This window comes from Phoenix dactylifera, unplaced genomic scaffold (assembly GCF_009389715.1).
Source record: "Phoenix dactylifera cultivar Barhee BC4 unplaced genomic scaffold, palm_55x_up_171113_PBpolish2nd_filt_p 000951F, whole genome shotgun sequence".
Classification (NCBI taxonomy): domain Eukaryota; kingdom Viridiplantae; phylum Streptophyta; class Magnoliopsida; order Arecales; family Arecaceae; genus Phoenix; species Phoenix dactylifera.
The window spans coordinates 77,640-99,040 of record NW_024068309.1 but is presented as its reverse complement, the minus strand read 5'-3'; the positions used below and the strand labels follow the sequence as shown (position 1 = coordinate 99,040).

At 42.2% G+C, this 21,401-nt stretch overlaps 3 protein-coding genes across 3 annotated transcripts; all 3 read right to left on the bottom strand.

Annotated features, from left to right (window-relative positions):
- Positions 1-2,524: 2,524 nt before the first annotated feature.
- LOC120107669 (glutamate formimidoyltransferase-like) lies at positions 2,525-5,960 on the bottom strand. The gene is made up of 3 exons (XM_039121037.1): positions 5,650-5,960; positions 3,250-3,657; positions 2,525-3,105 (listed from the first exon to the last, which is right to left on the bottom strand). The coding sequence occupies exons 2-3, from the start codon at positions 3,638-3,640 to the stop codon at positions 2,594-2,596; spliced, it is 903 nt and encodes a 300-aa protein (XP_038976965.1). The 5' UTR covers positions 3,641-3,657; positions 5,650-5,960; the 3' UTR covers positions 2,525-2,593.
- On the bottom strand, positions 5,043-5,477 carry LOC120107662 (protein LTO1 homolog). Its single transcript, XM_039121031.1, has one exon. It carries the CDS (start codon positions 5,475-5,477, stop codon positions 5,043-5,045), a length of 435 nt encoding a protein of 144 aa, XP_038976959.1.
- Positions 5,961-7,441: 1,481 nt separating the features above from the next.
- On the bottom strand, positions 7,442-12,314 carry LOC103721439 (putative disease resistance protein RGA4). Its single transcript, XM_026810168.2, has 2 exons — positions 8,234-12,314; positions 7,442-7,724 (listed from the first exon to the last, which is right to left on the bottom strand). Exon 1 carries the CDS (start codon positions 12,116-12,118, stop codon positions 8,267-8,269), a length of 3,852 nt encoding a protein of 1,283 aa, XP_026665969.2. The 5' UTR covers positions 12,119-12,314; the 3' UTR covers positions 7,442-7,724; positions 8,234-8,266.
- Between the last annotated feature and the right edge of the window lie 9,087 nt (positions 12,315-21,401).

The following is a 21,401-nucleotide window of genomic DNA, read 5'->3' as shown; positions in this document are numbered from 1 at the left end:
GTGTGGTGGTCTAAATATGGGTGTAAGCAGCAGGCCGAGCAAAGGTTCTGTCAGAGACTTTCTCAGGCCATATCCATGTCCCGTCCTGAAAATGGTATTTCCCTACCCATTTGCAAGACCTGGTTTTCGTTTTGCAGGACAGGATTTCCCCGTTGTAGCTTTAAAAGTTAGAACATGCAATATGTTCTTTGAGAATGTAATTAGCATCTTATGGCTTCTAAAGCAAAATAGATGATCGTTGAAATAAAGGAATAAAGATAAAATACATGAAGATGAATGAGTAGAGAGAGAATCTCTTCATTCAAAACTCATTTGATTATCGGTTCATGTTCATCAAATTCAAATAAAACAGCATGACTCATAAGGTAACCACCTTGTGAATTAAATAATGACAAATACAATAAAAGATTATAAGAAATGTTGAAAAAGAAGAATAGAAAAAGAAAATTGTATTTTTGTCTGTTAATCACAATATACAGAAGCAGCTTTTATATAGAATTAGAAGGTTGACGAAGTTTGGTAAGACCGACTAAGTTGGCACAATTAACTACAAATTCATGGATTCTAATAAGAAAGACACAAGTGACAAAGTCATACGCAATATGTTGTTTTCATAAATTTTTTTGACAGCAAAAGTTGAGAAAAAAGAGAAGAAGAAAGTGCATCAATATATTCATAATATCAAGGAAAATCAACCTCCAGATCTAAAGAATATATTCATGTTCTCTGAGGCATGCATATTTAAGACCTAGCTACAAATATTTGCACGCACATTCTAGTATCGTTTGGAAATGCGTCGCATTGAGCAGCGCTTCTGCCCCGCCATGCTATATCCTTACCGCAGCTGCTGCAATTTCTTCTATTGCTTTTCCAGTTACCTCTGCATTTAAAAAGAGCGATCATGACAAGGACTGAAAACCAACAGAATAAGCCACCAACCTCATTAGTTCTTACAAACCATGAAGTAATCATGTAGAATCCTACTTACCAATGACCGGCCAAACAGAATTTTGCTTGAAAATTCTGTTGGTATACTCAACTCTTCTCTTAAGTGGCCCATCTCTGGATAATTGCTCCTCATTTCACTGCCAAACCCTTAGGCTCTTCGCCCTTGCCTTTCTAATGGACTGCAGAACAACTGGATTTACTGTCCATCCAAACACCTCTTGATTGATTTCAGAAAGGGTGAGATCTTTTTTTCCCCTATAGATTTTGGACTGGCCTACTCCAAAGCTATTCCTAGGCGCATATGAATATTGACCTAGTCCAATCAGTAATCCTATGGTTTTGCTCATCGTAGTGGCCCAATCTACAAATGCAATAAAATTTTCAGCCCAATCCTCTTTTTTTTTTTTTTTTTTTTTTTTTTTTGTGAAAACGGCAGTTCATTTAACTCTAACAGCCCAATCCTCGTTAGGAATCGGGACTGTTTGCCTGCTCCACCAGTTTTCTTCTAAAGGCCCGTCCCACATTCGGCCTGTTTCCCATCTATGGCCTTGTTGAACTGCAGGCTAAAGAAAAAACCAATGGAGCTTTTCTTTTTTCTTAGGTTGATATCGGGTTTACTTAAATAGATGATGCAATCCACGAACCTATGAAAAGTCCAGCCTAATTCTTTTGGATTTTTCTATCCTTTTTTTTAGCTAAATATACTGACAAGGGTGTCTTCCAGGTGCGTGAAACGCCAAAAAGGATGACGGGCGCAGCACACTGTGCTCCATCATCCTGTTTGATGGTGAAATCAATGGCTCTCAGTACGTCGGAAGTCCCTTGGAGCCTTTCTGCCTGGTGTACCTTGGGGCATCCCAGAGAGCGGAATACCAGGATGGGAAGCAACAGCGTCAGTGGTCCGTCATACTATGTCAATGAATGGAATGCCCCCGAGTTTGCAGGCCTATTCTGCAGTCATGGCCATGGGAGGAGCTGCAAGGGTGTGGACAAGCACAGCACCTTCCATTGCAGCTTATTTTATTAGCTCCATCAGTATATCCACATCTTCAAATTGAGGAAGATCAGCCACATGAAATTGTCGAATTAAGTTGATTGTGATCATACATGCTTTGTGCTAGGAAACGAAATTACAATGTAGGGAAGATAAAAAATACAGGTAAAGGGGGGAAAAAAAATCTGAAACCATGCCTTATTGTTCCTTAAGCATTCTCTCGATGTCAAAATTTGTCTATCTTAATTGCCAAAACACTTTTTCCTGGGTTGTATCTTCATTGACAAAATACAGGATGTAAAAATTGGTCATTTTCTCAGGAGACCCTTCATACTATTGAAAAAGTAACATTGTGTGAGTTTAAACAGTTTGAACTATTTTTTTTGTCTGATCAAACTAGGTCCATCCGAGTTCATCAAAGTCGTGTTCAATTCTTAGAGAACCATACAAGAGGCCTGGTCTTGGGAATAATGCTTCGAGTTCTGGACTTGACTTTTGGGTGCTGGTTTAGGTCTGACTTTGGCAGATTTGCAGCCTATACAGAGAGATTATGCATCAACACGCACAGAACTAAGCATAATGTAGTCAAAACAAATTATTCTAGAACTATAAGATGATGACCACAATCAACTTGTTTGCTAATAAGCAATTTTAATCAGATGCAATGGATCTCATGTACGTTTCAACAATCTTTTCTTGCGAAAAATCGGTAAAATAACCTTGGCCTGCAGTCAATCCCTCCTCTGAAGCGAGCCGCTGGACTTCGATCTGTACCTGATCAGCTCCAACTTTACTTGGATCCAGCAAATTACATGCCACCTCTGTCATTGCCTCACCATGGGCTAGCCCCATAGCCTGCACCGATTTAAGCCCACCGCCTCGCTCGCTCAGCCTCCTTGCAATCCTTTGAGCAGCTTTGATGTCAGTAGAATGGATGGGTACATTGTAGTTATCCACCCACCTGGTTGCCCCAATGGCCACAACACCTTTGGCTGGCGCTGATTGGAGGGGGCCTGCATCAGGCTTCAGACACAAGACCTCTGATCTAAGCCCTCCTGCCCATAGATTGCCGGCTGAATTTGGTTTGAAATAGCCTAGCTCTCTTCTTATAGAATCAAGAGTCCTACCTCCCTCATGAGCTGCTCCATAGAGAAAGGTGGGGACTGCATTGTATTATGCCAATATGATCAAGTTAGCATGGTAACATCCAAAAAACCGCAGAGATCATAGCAAACCACAAGTTTAAATTTCTTCCAGCCAATATAGAACTAGAAAAAGAACTTCTATCATGAGTAAAAAGTGCCTACCTTGGAGCTTTCGGCCAATATCAGCTGCCACAGACTTTGCGATCCCTGCAGCCTTGTCCAGCGAACCGTGAACTAGAGGGTGGAAGCAGATGTGGTCGACAACTCCAAGCCGAGGATGAGTTCCAGAGTGTAACTCAAGATTAATGGTTTCAAAAGCTGCTTTAACCATGCTGAGCACTGCATTCTTCAAGGGGGCAACATCAGGCGATGAGGTGGTATCAAAGCATGAGACAAGTGTATAGCCAACTCTGTTGTAGGCCTCATCCTTGAATTTGTTGATGACAACAGCTTCCGGGTATAATTTTGCAGCTAGCTCAATCGATTCCAGTGCAAGAGAGTTACGGCTTTCAGATATATAGAGCTTGCAGCAAGCAAGCATTGATTTCAGCATTTTTTGTTTCTCTCGCCCTGCTTCAAAAAGGTGCATGATAAAATATAGAACTAAACAAAAAATATCCTCATCTTATCTAATAAGAACTTTTGTGGCCAGGATTTTTCAACACATAGACAGGATTGATTGGCGATAGAAATGGACATGAATGGGCAATCTCCACAGCAGAAAGGGAGAAAAACATGAGGTAGAACAAATGCCATCAAATTAACAATTCATTGAGTGCTGGAGGAGTTGGGGGAGGGCAGTTACTGCAAAATGTCTTGAGTTGTTCGTCAAGACAAATCTTAAAAAATGTTCATTCTCAAACTCAACATGGAACCATAGGTATCCACCGGTTTTTCTTTCCTACCTACACCCTACCCTTACCTTACCCAGACAAAAAGAGAAAGGGATAAATCAAAAGCGGTAAAAAGAAAATGAAACAGAACTAAACAATGAGAAAGCACATAAGAAATATCTAATTCCAAATTTCAAACCAATTAAACATGGGAAAGAGAATTAATGATTAAGTATATGTGGCTTACAAAACAAATCCCGCGACACCATTCCCAGTTGTTCATGCCTGCAATATAGTTTCACTCCGTTTGCCATGTAGTAATTTTGATGATTAAAGAAAATAAATTAGAACTAAAAACTAATAAAAATGGGTATCAATAAACATTTTGATGAGTATCAAGTATCCACATATTCTGTACCTCTTAAACTGACAAAAAAAAATCCAGTCTAATCAATTTTGAATCACTAACATCAGACTTCAACTTCTTAGTCACTGTCGTTACCGAAAAAGAAATGCATACTTCCGAGCATGACAGAGAACAGTAAAACCCAGAGGATGCATGCAACCATTGTGAATTACAATGCAATCAGCCATATTACCAGTTAGTACAAACAAGTTCAGAAGCACATCAAAGGCAACTAAAAGTCATCATTCATTAATAAATCTCAGTATCCGTCGTTGAAGGCAGATCTCAAACTCCCCAGAAAACGATACCGCAATTTTAAAGCCTTGGTTAAATTTACATGCTACCCTTTCACCGAACAACAAGGAAATAAAATTTTGCAAGCAAAAATTAACAAAAACCGAAGATGAGACAACACATTGTTCTTCTAAACATCATGAGAGACTTCACTCCATAACTGAGAATATAATTGCCTGATTCTCCGACTTAAGCTACAAACATGTTAAGATACATTAGAATAGCAATCATATTATGACACCATGATTCTTATTCTTCAATAAATATTAAATTCCATTACTTCCGCCTGAGAGAATAGCAAAAGCAAATGAGTCTTCTTAGCTAAAACTAAAATCGCCAAACTCCTTGAAGAAGAAAAGGAAGAAGAAAACAGAAAGGACAAGCCCAGCAAGATGACAAACTATGGAGCAAGTCCTTGGAAATTAAAAATCCACCACATCTGTTTCCGATGATTTTGGGTAGCCTTCATACTCCAACCTCACCCCCAACATCGCCGAAATAACCCTAAATTTTAGCCTCATGGTGTTCATCATCTCTTGAACCTGCTCATTCTCTGGCTCTGACAGGGGATACTTATCCACCAGCTCTCCCAGTTGTTCAATGCTCTTTCGAAGCCGAGCTGAGAACGCCCCTGGGTCGACCCGAATCGCTGAGCTCCACACATCGACGCAGCCCCGATAGAAGCCCAGCTCCTCCCCAACTTGAAATCCCAGCTTCAAGCCCACTTCTCTGCCCTCCTCCTTTCCCAAACCCAAGCCATCATTATACCCGTCTTTGAATCCCTCCTCATACTGTGCTTCGTCCAGAAGCACCGTGGATTCAAGGAAGTCATCGGTATCGCTAGCCTTTGGCTCCATGCTTCCAAGGAGAGAGATCCTAAAATTTGGGTACAATTTTCTTAATCGAACCTTAGGAATGTAGTGAAACCTAAAATAAATCACAAATAACGGTTTTTCCCGAGATATATCAAGCTAAAAGAATCCAAAAGCGGGAGGAAAAACGAAGAAGATCAAAAGGAAAAGAACCCACCAGATGGACTCGGCAACGATCTGTTTCTTCTTCTTTTTTTCTTTTCCCTCAAACTCCAACGCCGCCTCCTTCTCGTTTGCCTGCCGCTATGTAATCCGAGCGATGCAGGGTTCGGACCGGCGATCCGGCCGGACGGTGATGGCGCAGACGGCGGTAGGGACGGTGGTCGGCGGGGGAACGACGGGCCGGAGGTGGATGAGAGGGAGTAAGGGAAGAAAGCTTCGTTCGATTCGCCAGAAGACCGATAGGAAAGGGTCGAGAAGGAAAAGAGGCGTTTGGTTTCTCTAGGGGCACGCAGGAAAGCCACTCGTTTTGAAGCATTATGCCGATTATGGCAAAATTTGGAGCAATTTTACATAAAGCCCCTTAGTGCAATAATAATTCTGTACAAGGGGATGCATGCAATAATGCTTCATTTGTATCTTTATATAACCCTTAGCTAATCAACCACTACAAAAGAGTTGCTATGATGATTCACGTTCATTTTTACACAAAAGAAAAAACACTTACAAAGGATTCATGCAATAATCTTGCCCATCTAGTTTTGCATATGATGGCCTAAATAGTGTAAATATTATGAAAGGGTCTTGTATGTTGGGTTTAAATAGTGGGGGTCGCTTTGCCCAATCGGCAATCTTGGAGATCCTAAGAGATAGTGAAGTCCGACCTGAACTGGCGGCCGGTGGCTGGCAAACCAAGGAAGAGGAAGAGAAACAGGGACTATCATATTTCATGTGATATGGTGGCTCGCCGACCCTAGATCAAGCGGCGGCAACGGTCACGGAACCAGAAAACTAGGAGGAAGAAGAGGCTTGACTCATTACCTCTCTGCCTGCAAAGTTCCGGCAGTTTTTTCCGGCGATAATCCAAGAAAGAAATTCAGAATTAGAACTTGAAATCGGTGGCTAGATTTCGATCATTATCAATAGAGCCAGAAGGAGAAGGAGGATTAAATAGAGGAGGTTCCCGAGTTCTAGAAGAACTCAGATTTGCTCTGGCAGTCTCTAATTTCTGTCGGAATTAGAGGAGGAAGAAGACTTCTATCTGAGTTGATAGGAATCTTCTTCTTTGCCTGCATCATGAGACATGAAGAGGCCAGCCCACAAGGACAAAGAAAGCTGGGCTGCTACAATATCATCTTCTAGATATTATACAATCTGCAAGTTGTTCACATATTAGGTGCACAGGTGCTATGTAAAGCCTCCCAAAGTTTAAATGGAGCACAATCAAGTAGAGGATAAAAACACCAATCAACAAACTACACCAATCCTACCATCTTACGCTCCAGATCTTGAGCATAAATGGTAAAAACCCACATTATTAGATATACATATTTGGTACAAAGGTGCTAAGTAAAAGCCTTCCAAATTTCATGAAGCACAATCGAGTAGATGAGAAACATACCATCTAATCTTTAGGTCCAGACCTTAAGTATCAATTATAAGGGCATTATCAGTGTAGGAAAAACCTTCCCCAGTCTCCTGAGCTCCTGCAACAAATAATGATACCTCATTGAACTTGAGATGAGAACATGCATTACTAAACAGACAGACACATGGACTCTGCGATAATGGTGCGGTACATGCGCTCTTCGATACTTTTGTACGAAATTATCATTATGATACAAAGAGTTCCCAATTTGCAAGTCATCATAGATCCCCAACTGATACCAGAAGAATATTGATGATTATCCACAAACCATACAGCATAGAGGGGAATGCATGGTCACTAAATCTCCTCAAGTTAATACACAAACTGAAAGTGATTCATGCAACAAAAGATGATGATAATATAGTTCAATCACCTTGAAACATTGATATACATGCCACATTGAAATGACATAATTGGAGCAGAAAAGATGAAGAAGATGAAACATATTCCAAACATCTTTAGATCTAATTAGTACAGGCAGGTAACCAGGTAACAAATTTCAAAACACAAGCTTTATGACATAACTAAGACCACTATATTCCTTCCCATGAATGTAAAAAAACTGCCATCCTCCGCAAGGCAAGTACTTTCAATCATACCTGAGCTAACATTTCAAGCAGCAGTAAATTCATTCTCCCAATTACCTGAGGAAATTGCAACAACATCGATAAAACCACTTAGAATGATTGAAATCCCTTATTCATGAATATAAAAGTGCAAATCATATTGAATCAATGCTGTTATTCTCTAGAAATTAAGTAGAGCATTGATAAAGGTCGCTTGTATAGCCCATATTGGCCATAATTATTCAGTAATTACGATCTCCCTTTCATGCAAAATAATAGCAAAGTTCATAAAAATGGCATAATCTTAGAAATTTAAAATAGAAATAGAGTCGAGAACTATTAGGACTTGGATGCGAGGCTAGCCCCTTATAACGAGGTTAAAAATGACATGCCGTGGGCCTTCAGATCAGAATTCAACTAGCAAGAATCAATCGGTCAGGCCTTGCTATCACTTTATTTTTAAGACATTACCAAACACCTTTCAAAAGTGATTAAGTTGTCACTAAAGGGAGATCAATAGAGGAGAGGAGAGGAGTGAGATTCATATTCATACCACCAGCCACCATGAAAAAAAGCAATTGCTTTACCTTTCTTCTCGAGCTCTCTACCTTCTTCCTTGCTCAATAAATAGATTTGTAAGGAATTTGTTTGACCCAAGCAGGAGCTACTTCATCTTGCCATTGTGCTATCAATGCCGGATTACATCCCCAAATGTCCAACTTTTTCAATGAGGTAGGCAAGCCAATAGGCAAAGCTCGTAGCATAGGACAATATGTTATGGCCAACTTCTCCAGAGAGGGAAGTTCATGTAGCTCCACAGGAAGGAACATGAGATTCTTACAATTGGAGATGCATAGCTCCTCGAGTGAGGTGAGGCCTTTAAACCACTCTTTCTGCTCGGTGGTGAAGGATGTGAGTTTGGAGCAACGGTCAATTTTCAACTCTCTGAGGGAGGTGAGGTATCTCATGAGGATTGGTCCTGTGGGCAGGGGTGTTTCAATGATGCTCAGAGAGATGAGTGATGACCTTCCAGCTTCATCTTTCTCCTCAACCAACCAGGACGAGAGATCTGAACATCCGTCAATCTCCAACTGTTTTAGGTACTGCATTACCTCCCCTGGGAAGTATGTTAGCTTTGGTGCTGACATCTTTAGTGAGGAAAGAGAAGTGAGGACCTTCAAACATTCAGGCAGCTCACTTTCAAGATCAGGACACGTTTTCACCTCAAGCTCTTCTAGTGATGAAAGCATGGAAAGTGGGGGTAATCCTTTCACCTTACGGCAATTCAGAGCTTTTAACCTTCGAAGGTGGTGAAAAAACTTGCGACCTTGGTCTTCAAATGAGATGCCCTCAAACAAGACCGACATGTCAACCAACCATAGCTCCTTCAAGGATGGAAACATCTCAACGACCGCATCACCTCCATCAACTACCACATCCATATTTTCCATGTGGAGAACCTCAAGAAGAGGCAGCTGCCCAAGAGGCAGGAGGCGCCGCCACCTTTCACAGCCTCTTAGATGAATAGACTGCAACGACCGGAGAGATTGTGCTGCTAGCCAACTCGGAGACTGGGCACCTCTGAACCAGTGGAGCTCCAGCTCTTTGACAAGAGGTGGTGGTTGGAGGCACTCAAGTATCTCCTGCGCATCAGTCCTGACCTTCTTCCGCATCCACCGGCTCCATTTCAGTTGCAACTTTTCAATATGGATTTTGTCTTTCAAGTTAGCCTCAATCGCCTCTTCCTTGCTTCCCACATCTTCGAGACTCTGAATGCAAAGCTGGCCTCTAAGCTCCCTCATGTTCTTCAACTGTCCGATGTCATGTCCTCTGACAATTCTGACATGAAATTCCTTCAATTCCTGAAGGCAAGTGAGCCTCCCAATTCCAGCTATCCAAGAAACTGCTTCATCACTTGCGCTGAGATGCCGCAAGTTGATCAGACTGGTCAACCCTTTAGGTAATCTGCGACATGTATTTGGTACTATCAGTGACTGTAGATGGTAGAGCCTACACAGTGATTCAGGTAAACTGTAAATATTATTGCCTGAAAGGTCCAGGTATCGAAGATGTATCAGATGACTGACAGCATCCGGCAGCTGCCTCATGTAGCTGTAAGATATATCTAGCACCCGGATGCTTCTCAGTGCTCCAAAATCTATGCCATGCATGGAGTTAACCATGAGGGTTCGCAAGCTCTCCCATTCAGAAAGGAAATCAGGTCCAGCCCAATGAGATACAGATAAGTGGCGAATTGTCTTTGGCATGATTCCTAACTCCTTACCTTCATATATGAGGCATTCATCCAAACAAACAGATACTGCCAATTCATGCATCAAATCATGCATCACATGGTATCTTCCTTGCCAGTAAGATTTCCTATAGTTGGGGATTTCGAAATGAGACCTGGATACCAAGTCACTGAGGTACTCTCGTCCTACATCCTCCGGTCCCTTGTTCGTGTTCTTTGATTGAATTAATCCCTGGGCGATCCATATGTTGACCAACTTGTCGACATCAAATGGGTAACCTCTGGGAAATGCTGAACAATAGGCAAAGCACCATTGGAGATGAGAAGGTAGGTATTGATAACTTAATCTCAGAGATGGCATAATGTCATGGGGGTCCTTTCCTAACTCCCATAAGTCGCTTCCTAAAATGTTTGTCCAGTGGCCAGCATCCATATCAACTTGCAACAGCCCTCCCACCACCTTTGCTGCCAACGGCGAGCCCTTCAGCTTTTCAGCTACTTCCTTCCCAATCCTCTGCAACTCTAGGTGTTTATCCGGGTCTTCATCACCAAATGCACATTTCTTGAAGAGTAACCAAAAATCATCCCCTTTTAAACCTCCCAAAACAATTTTGCTCCTCTTAACTTCCTCATCTACCACTTCTTCCCTTCTCGCTGTCATCACAATCTTGCTACCCCTTTGACCAGATTTTATAGCAGCAAAGCGCGTTGTCCACTCGATGCTCTCAACATCATCGAGCACAAGCAAGAACCTCTTTCCTTTCAGCTCCTCCTTTAGAATCCCTTCCAGGAAGTCTAGTTTTTCAAGTTGAGAGACTTCATTGGCTCTAGAAGTGGGAGAAGGCCCCAAAACCACTCCTGCAATCCTCATCACATTAATATCATCGGAGGCACAAATCCACAAACTTGAATGGAAATATTTCTCGACTCGTTTATCTCTATACACATACTGAGCGAGAGTTGTCTTGCCCACACCCCCCGCACCAAATATCGGAATGACAGGTACATTCTCGTCACAATCTCCCGAATCCAACAACATCCTTACCAACTGCTCTCTCTCACCGTCGCGACCATATACCTCCCCTTGCTTAACGGTTGAGGTAATCCTACAGCCGTTCGACTTCTCAGGTGGTCCTCTAAGATCACTATCCATTCCTGGAATGTTCAAAGCATCCTTCCATTGACTAGAAATAAGGTCTAGTTGCCCTGTAATTTTCTCTATCCTTTTTGCAATGACTTTTTCATAAGAAATTTCTGGTAGCTTAGAATCGGTTACCTGGTCAGTGGTACCTTCATCATCCTTGTGCGTCGAATCTGAGGAGCCACTTGCCTCATTCATGGCATCACCATCAGCCTGCAAATTGGCATTGTTTTGAGTAGAACTTGGATCATCCTTTCCCTGGTTGAAGCGGTTCTTGTTGGCATCATCTCGCAAAGTAGCAGGGGATCCAACTTTCTGGTTCATAGCATCATCACCAACTTGATGCCGGACAACTTCCTTGCGCCTCCACTTGAAAATTTTACGAATCGATTTGCTTGACCGTTTATCAGCATGCTCTCCAGCTTGAATAGAATTAGAAGATGCACCGACTGTTCGATCTGTGAGACCATCTCTACCATGAAAGCAGCTGCATAGAGTTGACAAGGATCCACTGATTCTCTTATGCGAGCCGTGTTTGCCGGTTGCACGATTTGTTTGGTTTCCTTCACCTTCGCCGCCAGTGCCGCTGCCGGTACCGTCGGATACCGGCGCCAAGGATCCGCCGCCAGCCTGGTTAACGGCAGAGCCACCAGACGCTGTGACCGAGGATTCCCCACTAGCCTGGCTTGGGATTACAGGCTGATACACGGCGTCTTCTTCGCCGGTTTGGAAGCCTTTGAATACAGAGAGATTGAGGCCACCAGGTGTTTGATTGGCTGAAGCTTTGGCCATCTCCTCCACTCGTTGTTGCAATGCTCTGTACTCGAGCTCGTCAACCAAGTCGTCGGCAGCGTAGGCAGCGTCTCTGAGTTGGCTCATGAGGTCGGGCGAACACGGGGTTTTGGTTGGAATCGTCTCCGTGGCGCGGAGCAAAGCGCAGTGCAGCGTTTGGAGTGGTTGCTCGAGGCCGGAGGACGAGGGGGGAAGGGTGTTTAGGTGGGAGGCCAAGCGGTCGAGGGTGGAGTGGAGGATGGGAGGTGCGAAGAGCCCAGGGAGCGGTGGCATTGCGGGCGAAGCCATGGCGAAGGTGGCACTCTTCTTGGGCGGATTAAGAGGGAGAAATGGGGGCTTGGAGGGAGGAAAGAGAACTGGGAGGTTGCTTCGGGCAGAGATTATACCTTTCTTTTTCTAACAGAAAGGGAGAGATGCTGGGATTCTACATTAGCGTCTCAGAAGGAAGGAGAGATGCTGGCCTTGGCCTGATGCTGTGCCTCGATGCCTTCAAGAGCTGACCGTATTGCTTTCTTCTTCTTCTTCTTCTTCTTCTTCTTCTTCTTCTTCTTTTTTTTCTTTTTTTTTCTTTTTTTTCTTTTTTAATACGGCAGTTTATATAGCTCTAACTTGAGTACCCAGTCATGAGAAAGTAAAGAGTACAAGGAGAGGGAATCTTTCCTGCAAATGTCCATAAGAAATCTCCGGAGTGCCTAGCGACGAAGGAGGCGACCCAGTCTGCTGCCCCGTTTGCCTTCCAAAACACATGAACAGCCAACCCACCCATTTCCATAACCATCCTGCGAGTCTCTCCGATAAGAGGATGGCCATCCTCGTATCTATCCACAACTCGGATCCAGTCAATCACCACAGAAAAGTCCCCCTCGAGATATACCCTTTCGGCTCCAAGAGTCCTCCTCGCATATGTCAGCCCCTCCCTTGCAGCCTGGAGCTCTGCCCCAACAACAGTAATCCTAGAAATGCGCCGTCCTCCGGCTGCTACTAGTCTACTAAAAGAATCTCTGATCACGAATTCGATACCTCCAACTACACCATCCACCAACATACCACCATCGAAATTCACTTTGAGATGACCAAGAGGTGGGGGTACCCAAGAAACAAGGACGAACCTGGGCGCTATAATAGCGGAAAGAGTACCCCAGATGCCTCTGGCCGTATTGCTTTCTAAAATATAATATCTAAACAAAATAAGATACCAAGAAAGCAGGATTTTCAATCCCACTTGTCTCTGAAAACCTTTGGACAGGAGAGCGAGGGGTGGGACATCTGCGGCAGGAAAAAGGAAGATTTCAAAGTTTGGTGTCGTTTTGTGGAATGTTGTTATTTTTTCGATTTTTTTATAAATAATTTTCCAAAAATTTAAAATTTTTAAATATTTTTTAAAAATTATATTTATTTTTTATTCTCATAAAATATTATTTTTTATAAATATTTCTAATATAATGATTCTTCTAACACCATTTCTAAAAATCATATTTATTTTAATTAAAAATAAAATAAATTTTTGAAATTACTTTTTTTTTCATTGCGGTAGACTTATAAAAATTTTTTTTGCGCATCTATCGATTAAGATTATTTTGTCATTTTAATTTGAAACCGTTAATTTTAAAAAAACGTTAGATGGTATGCATACATATGCAAAAACTAAGTAAAAAAATGATAAAATAACAAAACAAGTGTTTTACGAAGGTATACATGCAAATATCAATTTTGGAAGGGTATTCATGCATCATTTGATATTTAAGAGGATATTCATATATTTTTTTTTTCCAGAAATGTTGTTATATCTTTATCACTCATAATTCATAGTAAGTATTTTTAATTATCTCTACTCTTCCTTAGCTGTAAGTATAATTTTGTTAACTGATATTAAATATTTGTATAGATAAATATTTTTTAATTTGATCTTATTGTAGACATGCTTCCGAGCATAAAAAAATGAGGAAATCGTCAGCTTTCCCATCAATACAATGCAAAAGTTTTTATGCGAATAAATAAAAAAGTGCACAATTGCGAGCTCACAAGAGAATCAAATTCCTCTAAAAATAGTTTACATTATAATGCTTTGTGACCATCTGAGTTGCATGCTATATGTGTTATGGAGCAAAACTTAACCGTTTCTAAACCTAGACTAAACAGGATAAATGTAATGATCTCTTATAATTAAGGCGATGCCAGCGATTGTTTATACATAAACGATAGTGCAAATATTCTATAACTTTTCCTAAAAGATTAAGCATTCTTTTAATATGGTAGAGTTTAGACCAAGATTTTTTTTTTTTTATCGTCCACTGATTGATCCAAATTTAAAATTTACAAAAATTCATCATATCTTGTTATGAATGGCCACGTCATAACTTGAGAAATTAAAGGGTATTTTAGCAACAAAGAAGGCCTTCTGTATATACTATTAACTTGGCTATTAGAGTTGTGTATGAATTCATCAATTCTTAGAGACCATACACATTACGATTTCAAGGCATTAGGATATTCTAGGCTCAATAAGCCCTCCGGCTTCCTCTGCTTTCCAGTCTCTTGGATACCCGCATCTCTTAATGTGGAGAACTTTGATGGCTAATAGCATGGGAACCGCACTGCACGAGGGTTTGAGCATAATAAAGAAGAATATTTGAAATATGATCAAACTTACATGGACAATAATTTCATTGGGGGTGTAGTTTCTTCACTTGTACTGGAAAAAAAAATGTTGGATTAAAATATTATACAGTTATTATTATCTGGTAATGGAATAGAAATAGTGAATGGAATAGAAGGAAAAACAACACTTAAAAGTTACCTAGTATGTGGTTTTTTTTGCAGGTGGTATTGTTTGCCACTCTCTATGCTCGCTATGCATTGTTATATTAGTTTTTTTTTTTCTTTTTGCATAGGAAATAATTGGGAAAGAAAGTTAATAGTAAAAGTACATTACCGAGTTGTGCTTGGTGACATTTTTGTAAGAGTGTTTTTCTGAAAAAATTCTGAATGAAGGGATGTACACTGCAAGAGGAAAAAAATTATTAAAAAACAAAATAATATGCATTATATATGATTAAAAGTTTTTCTCAACAAAAATGAAAGAAAATTTTTTTCCTCTCCCGCACCCCCTCCTCCCAAAAAAAAAAAAAAGCAAAGTTCCAATGAACTATATATATATATTGGCTATATAGATCACATGAAAAAATATGCCCTTCTTCTCTAAACCCATACTCGTTTTTGGGTTTAAATGGGTCGGGTCGGATCGGGTACTTGATAAATCAGCTAAAATTGCCATCCTTATCTGCAGCCAGATTATTTTCTCCTCCATTGCTCGGTGGGTTAATGGTCTGAATGTTGGGGAAAGGGAGGAGGGGGAAGGGGTAGGGCCAGGTCCAGGTTTGGGCTTCGGGGCAGGGTCGGGCTAGGCCTAGCATCGTCCCTGGTCCAAAATTGCTTCAGATCTTATTGTTAGGCGAAAGTCCTACACAAACTAACTCGTCTCTAGGCCATGACCCCGATCAGAAGCCACCCGGGCCTGGCCCCATTTCCGGCCCAACTCGTCCTTAAAAGCTCCCTTCATTTCCTGGTATATCTTCATTCTTCTCTGACCTTACCAAGAAACCACCTTCGTTGGCAAGGTATGGTACCTATATCTTGCTCTAATCCTTTATTTCCGTTGAGGAATATAAGATCTTTTTCTGTTCCTATTCACCTTTTCCCCTCCCTTTAGCATATATAATTCCAGATTTTAATATTAGTGGATTTGAATTTGAAAGTCTTATGAAAGCTAGTAGCAGTTAGGTATCCAAGAACTTGAACAGGGGAAGAGCTGAAAGGAAACTTATTATTGAATGAGATGTAAATTAGCTTAAAGTTTTGAATTTATCATGTCTTATGATCCAGTTTACTGCAACATAGAATGATTTTTATGATTTGTTGATAACTAAAATTCTAAGTATATGTGCGAAAATTGTGCTACCTGCTGCTGATGGCTATTTAATATTTGTTATTTTTATGGTTATTGCTTGCTTTTATTGTGCTATGAAAATGGAGGTTTTGTTGGCTCCATGGAATTCCTGATCATGATGAAATCCTTGTGTCCTCAAAGAGGGAAAAAATTATATGTGAAAGAGTGTTAAGAGTAGCTGCAGTGTTATGCTTTCCTTGTCTTTGAGAACACATTTTCTGAACTTTTTTATCATCTGAATTTGAATTGATCTTGTACATGATCAGCAGGATACAATATCTAGATCATCCTTTAAATATGAAATAACCCTTGAGATACACATAACCTGAGCTGAGAAACAAGGAAATGCAATGCATGATCGATGGTGCCCCTTAAAAATCTCTTGGCCCTAAAGATAATGCACCATTGGGCTCTATTAGGATTGTAAATAGATGTACTCAAATAAACCTACAAGATTGGCTGTGCTAGATCTTTTATAACTTATTGCACTCATTAGTTATCAATGCTAGACTGTCCTAGTTGCTCATTAGGTTCACATTGTTCGTCTTCAACCAATTACTAGATTCATCAATATTAGGCAATCCTCCCTGGCCACTAACTTGCCTTCTAAATTTCCTGTTAGATTTGTCTCTTAGTAACTTTCTAGAAATTGAGCATCAATTTTCAGAGAATTTATGTTGACATCTAATCATCGCAATTTGCTTAGACTTGCATGGAGTCTTCATGACTTGAAGTTACATTCCATTTCTCTCCTCTTTTTATGGGTGCTTAGATGGTGATCATGATAAGGATAAATAGTAGTTAGACCTCTTTCTTTCTCAGAAAATGTAATTATTAGTGCTCTTAAGTGTCCTTTATGGATTGAAACCAAGTCCTCTTTCAGTTCTTCCTTTATGTAAGAGCGAACTCTTTAATCTTTATTTATTTACTAGTTTGAGCAAACATGGTCATACAAACTCTTACACCGCGACTTTGGATCTCGTCTCAACCTATAAAGATACTTTAGTGACCACGTATATTTGACTCTTGATCGTGAGAATCCATTCTTCTGGCAAGATCACATTGATGTATGTCCTTTGTCATATCTTGGTTTTCAAAAGAATTTTTTCTCTCTAGCTGATATATTATCTTTTTGTAAATGGTTATGTCCATGATCATCACTCTGTTTTCAATTCATTGAGGAGCACATCTTAAATTAATCTTGCAAATCTAATTGCTTCCCTTGGACTACAGCATGGTCTGATCGAGTGGATGTTATTTTGAAATACACACGCACGGGCATACACATATATATGTTGTTGGGGGGAAAAATGGACCACCCACAAATTAAAGCACCCAAATCTGACAGTAAGGCCGAGCTCATGCAAACCGAGCTCAGAAGGCCGAGCTCAAAAGGTTGCCGAGACCAGAAGGCTGCCGAGCTCAGAAGGCCGAGACCAGAAGGCTGCCGAGCTCAGAAGGCCGAGACCAGAATGCTGTCGAGCTCAGAAGACCGAGAACAGAAGGCTGCCGAGCTCAGAAGGCCGAGAACAGAAGGCTGCCGAGCTCAGAAGGCCGAGACCAGAAGGCTGCCGAGACCAGAAGGCTGCCGAGCTCAGAAGGCCGAGACCAGAATGCTGCCGAGCTCAGAAGGCTGCCGAGCTCCGAAGGCCGAGACCAGAATGCTGCCGAGCTCATAAGGCCGAGAACAGAATGCTGCCGAGCTCAGAAGGCCGAGCTCAAAAGGCTGTCGAGCTCAGAAGGTCGAGACCAGAATGCTGCCGAGCTCAGAAGGCCGAGACCAGAATGCTGCCGAGCTCAGAAGGCCGAGACCAGAATGCTACCGAGCTCAGAAGGCCGAGCTGACATCAAAAGGCCGACCTCGTCGTCCACCTGCTGCAGCCATGCCCTGCAACAGCCTCACCGCACCATACTTTACTTGCCGGCCACGCCACGACATATCAACTAGGGACCATACCCTGCTACGACTGCAACGTCTCACCATTCCCAAGAATGTACTGCACTGCGCGCCACAAGTAAGCTCTGGCTGCACGCCATCTTCTTCCATGATGGGAACGGACCATCCACGGCAACTCATTATTTCCACGCCCACGTCGAATCGTGATGGTAACCCATTAATTCGCCCAGTCATATCACAGGTAACCCTGGCACTTCCTCTATAAAAAGGGAGCTTCTCCTTCTAAAAAAGGGGCTTCTTCCTTCCAAGGGAGGGCTTCGGACTTCGAAATACAGTCCCTCTCCTTCTCCAAAATTAAGCCCCCCTCTGACTTAAGCATCGAAGGGCCGGCGCCGGAAACCCCGGCCACCGGCATTTTTGTAGGTCTTCCGGAGGACGCTGCCCGTCGACGGACCACCACCCGCCATTCTCGCGCCGGAGCTCCTCCTCCTCAGCCGACGGCCGCCCCCGGGTCTAATTTCCAGCAACAGTTGGCGCTAGAGGAAGGGACCGAGTTGCGGCCATGAAACTAAGGAGCAGAGGAGTCTTTAACGCCTCTCAGCATCATGTTCCAAGTCCCAAACGCTCAGTTCAGAATTCACCACCAAGATCTCCGGTAGATCAAGTTCTACAAGTCCAACTCGAGCACTTCGATGCGCTAGTGCAGCAAGTCCAAGCGCTAGCCATTGCAGCCCAAAGCCTGCAACAAGTGGAGGCCCCTCCTGTGCCGCCTCCATCAACTAATCGAGCTCGGCTCGATCTCCATCAACTAATCGAGCTCGGCTCGATCTCCGTCAACTAATCGAGCTCGGCTCGATCTCCATCAACTAATCGAGCTCGGCTCGATCTCCATCAACTATCGAGCTCGGCTCGATCTCCATCAACTAATCGAGCTCGGCTCGATCTCCATCAACTATCGAGCTCGGCTCGATCGCCAACAGACAAGGCCAAAGAAGGCCGCTGAGTCGACCTGAAGCACTTAACTCCAACTGCATAAGAGGTACACCCTATTTAGCATGCACATCTCCATAGATATTTAGCTATATTACAAGATGATAGACGACTGGACTACTTCCTTCGCCCGAGCCAAAAAGCAGCTCGAACTCGGAAATCGGAGGGTAGTGTTGGGGGGAAAAATGGACCACCCACAAATTAAAGCACCCAAATCCGACAGCAAGGCCGAGCTCATCCAGGCCAAGCTCAGAAGGCCGAGCTCAAAAGGCTGCCGAGCTCAGAAGGCCGAGACCAGAAGATTGCCGAGCTCAGAAGGCCGAGACCAGAAGGCTGCCGAGCTCAGAAGGTCGAGACCAAAATGCTGCCGAGCTCAGAAGGCCGAGACCAGAAGGCTGCTGAGCTCAGAAGGCCGAGCTGACCTCAGAAGGCCGACCTCGTCGTCCACCTGCTGCAACCATGCCGTGCAGCAGCCTCACCGCACCATACTTTACTTGCCGGCCACGCTAAAAGACATATTAACCAGGGACCATGCCCTGCTACGACTGTCAACGTCTCACCATTCCCAAGAATGTACTGCACTGCGCGCCACAAGTAAGCTCTGGCTGCACGCCATCTTCTCCCATGATGGGAACGGACCATCCACGGCAACTCATTATTTCCACGCCCACGTCGAATCATGACGGTAACCCATTAATTCGTCCAGTCACATCACAGGTAACCGTGTCACTTTTCCTATAAAAAGGGAGCTTCTCCCTCTAAAAAAGGAGCTTCTTCCTCCCAAGGGAGGGTTTCGGACTTCGAAATACAGTCCCTCTCCTTCTCCAAAATTAAGCCCCCCTCTGACTTAAGCATCGGAGGGCTGGCACCGGAAACCCCGGCCACCGGCATTTTTGCAGGTCTCCCGGAGGACGCCACCCGTCGACGGACCGCCACCCACCATTCTCGCGCCGGAGCTCCTCCTCCTCAGCCGACAGCCGCCCCCGGGTCTAATTTCTAGCAACATATGTATATATGATATTTCATCTGAATGATTGAGTCTATAAAAAATTAATTACTTTGACACTCAACAGAATAGAGTTCATCCTATCTTTGGTGCCATTTCATTTTATTTCACTTCCATTATGATTTAGAATTCAAGAAGAAACGTTAAAATAGATTCTAAGGTGATAAGGTGATCTAAATTTGAATCAAATTTAGTAATCAAAATTGGGATGTCAATACTTTTTCATGTGCAAGCGCACCCATTGCTGTTCAGTTTCAAAAGCTTTCCCTTACGGTTCGGAAAATGGTCAATTTCTGAAACTTAATTCAAGCTTTAAAACACAAATCATCAATTCACTTAATTCAGATTCCAGCCAATTACAATTTACAAGTTCACATCCTGTTACTGCTTGTATGCTTTATAATTTTCATCAAGCTGCACGATATTGCTAAGGCCACTTAAGCTGTATGTTGCACCTGTGGCTAAGCCTGTGATAGCCTACAGTCTGGCCTTAGCAACATAGCTTTTCCAAATTATTCATTTATGATTGAGTAATTTTTAATTTTGGACTCTTAATCCACCGATTGAAAGCAAACTCAATTTGTTGCTCTTCTTCCAATAGAACAAACAGTTAGAGCTGAATGCAGGAAAAGATAAGATTTAGTAATGCCTACTCTGTTTTTCTAAATGCTTCGTATATTGGCTGAGAGGAGCTTCCTTCTTTTTCGCTTGTTCTTTCAATGTTGTTAACCAAATTTCCATGTCCAAAAAAGTTAACCGGTGCCCTACGTCCTTTTTTTTTGGTAAGAATGGAGGTTGCCAGGAGCAGCCCCAGAATTTATTCAGATCAGAAAGTATTCACATAGTGAGAAGAAAAAGAATTTACAAGGGAGAGACAAGAGTAAGAATGCTGTTGCACACAAGATGCCAAAGTTATCACACTCTTCCAAAGATTCTTATGCTGCTTCTCAGTGTTCTGGTTACAGAGGCACTCCCAACTGTGAAATTTAGTTGAAGTCTTCTGGAGAGTCGCATGTATTGAGTGAGGCCTTCTCAGAGAAATCTGCGAGTTCCGTTCTCTCCAGATTTCTGAACAGATGGTTGCTAGAAGCTGATTCCCTGCCCTTCCATTCACCAGATGCCTGTTCTTTCTTCTCAATTGTCCAAAGATCATGAAGATTTGTCAGCCAACCCTTCAACTTCAATTGCGTTTTCTTGATGGCAGACCAGATGCTTTTTGAAAATGGACATCTTATAAACAAATGGCTACCTTCCTATGTTGCTTGGATCTACTTGTTTTCTTTTACTTGTTGCTTGATTACTGGCTCTATACATGAGGATGATATATATATATTGCAACCCTTTTATCACTTGATGAGTATTTGCGAGAGATGATTTACCCTGTGATTTATTTATCACCAGTCAATAACTTCTGACTGCATTGCTTTGAAAGATAAATAAGTTGCAGAAACTGCTTTCATAGATGATACTTATAACCTAGTCCACCTGAGCATAAGGAGACTATTATTGTTAATTTGATTATGACTTCCCTAAACAGAAGGTAAAGATTCTTGAGAAGCTAAACAAATGCTTATTGGGATCTGCCATATTTTGTTAAGGTTAATGCATGAAATATGACAGTTGGAAGAACGTTTTAAAAATGATTATACATAGCACAGAAACACACCCTTTCTTGATGAGCAAACCAAACACTAGACTTAATTTCACCAAGCAAAATCGCTTGCATTGGTGG

Excerpts from the sequence above, each read along its gene's own strand:
- LOC120107669 (XM_039121037.1), bottom strand. The coding sequence starts at position 3,640 with ATGCTGAAATCAATGCTTGCTTGCTGCAAGCTCTATATATCTGAAAGC. Across the intron at positions 3,106-3,249 it reads TATTGGCCGAAAGCTCCAAG|TCCCCACCTTTCTCTATGGA; the intron begins GTAGGCACTTTT and ends AATACAATGCAG.
- LOC120107662 (XM_039121031.1), bottom strand. The coding sequence starts at position 5,477 with ATGGAGCCAAAGGCTAGCGATACCGATGACTTCCTTGAATCCACGGTG.
- LOC103721439 (XM_026810168.2), bottom strand. The coding sequence starts at position 12,118 with ATGGCTTCGCCCGCAATGCCACCGCTCCCTGGGCTCTTCGCACCTCCC.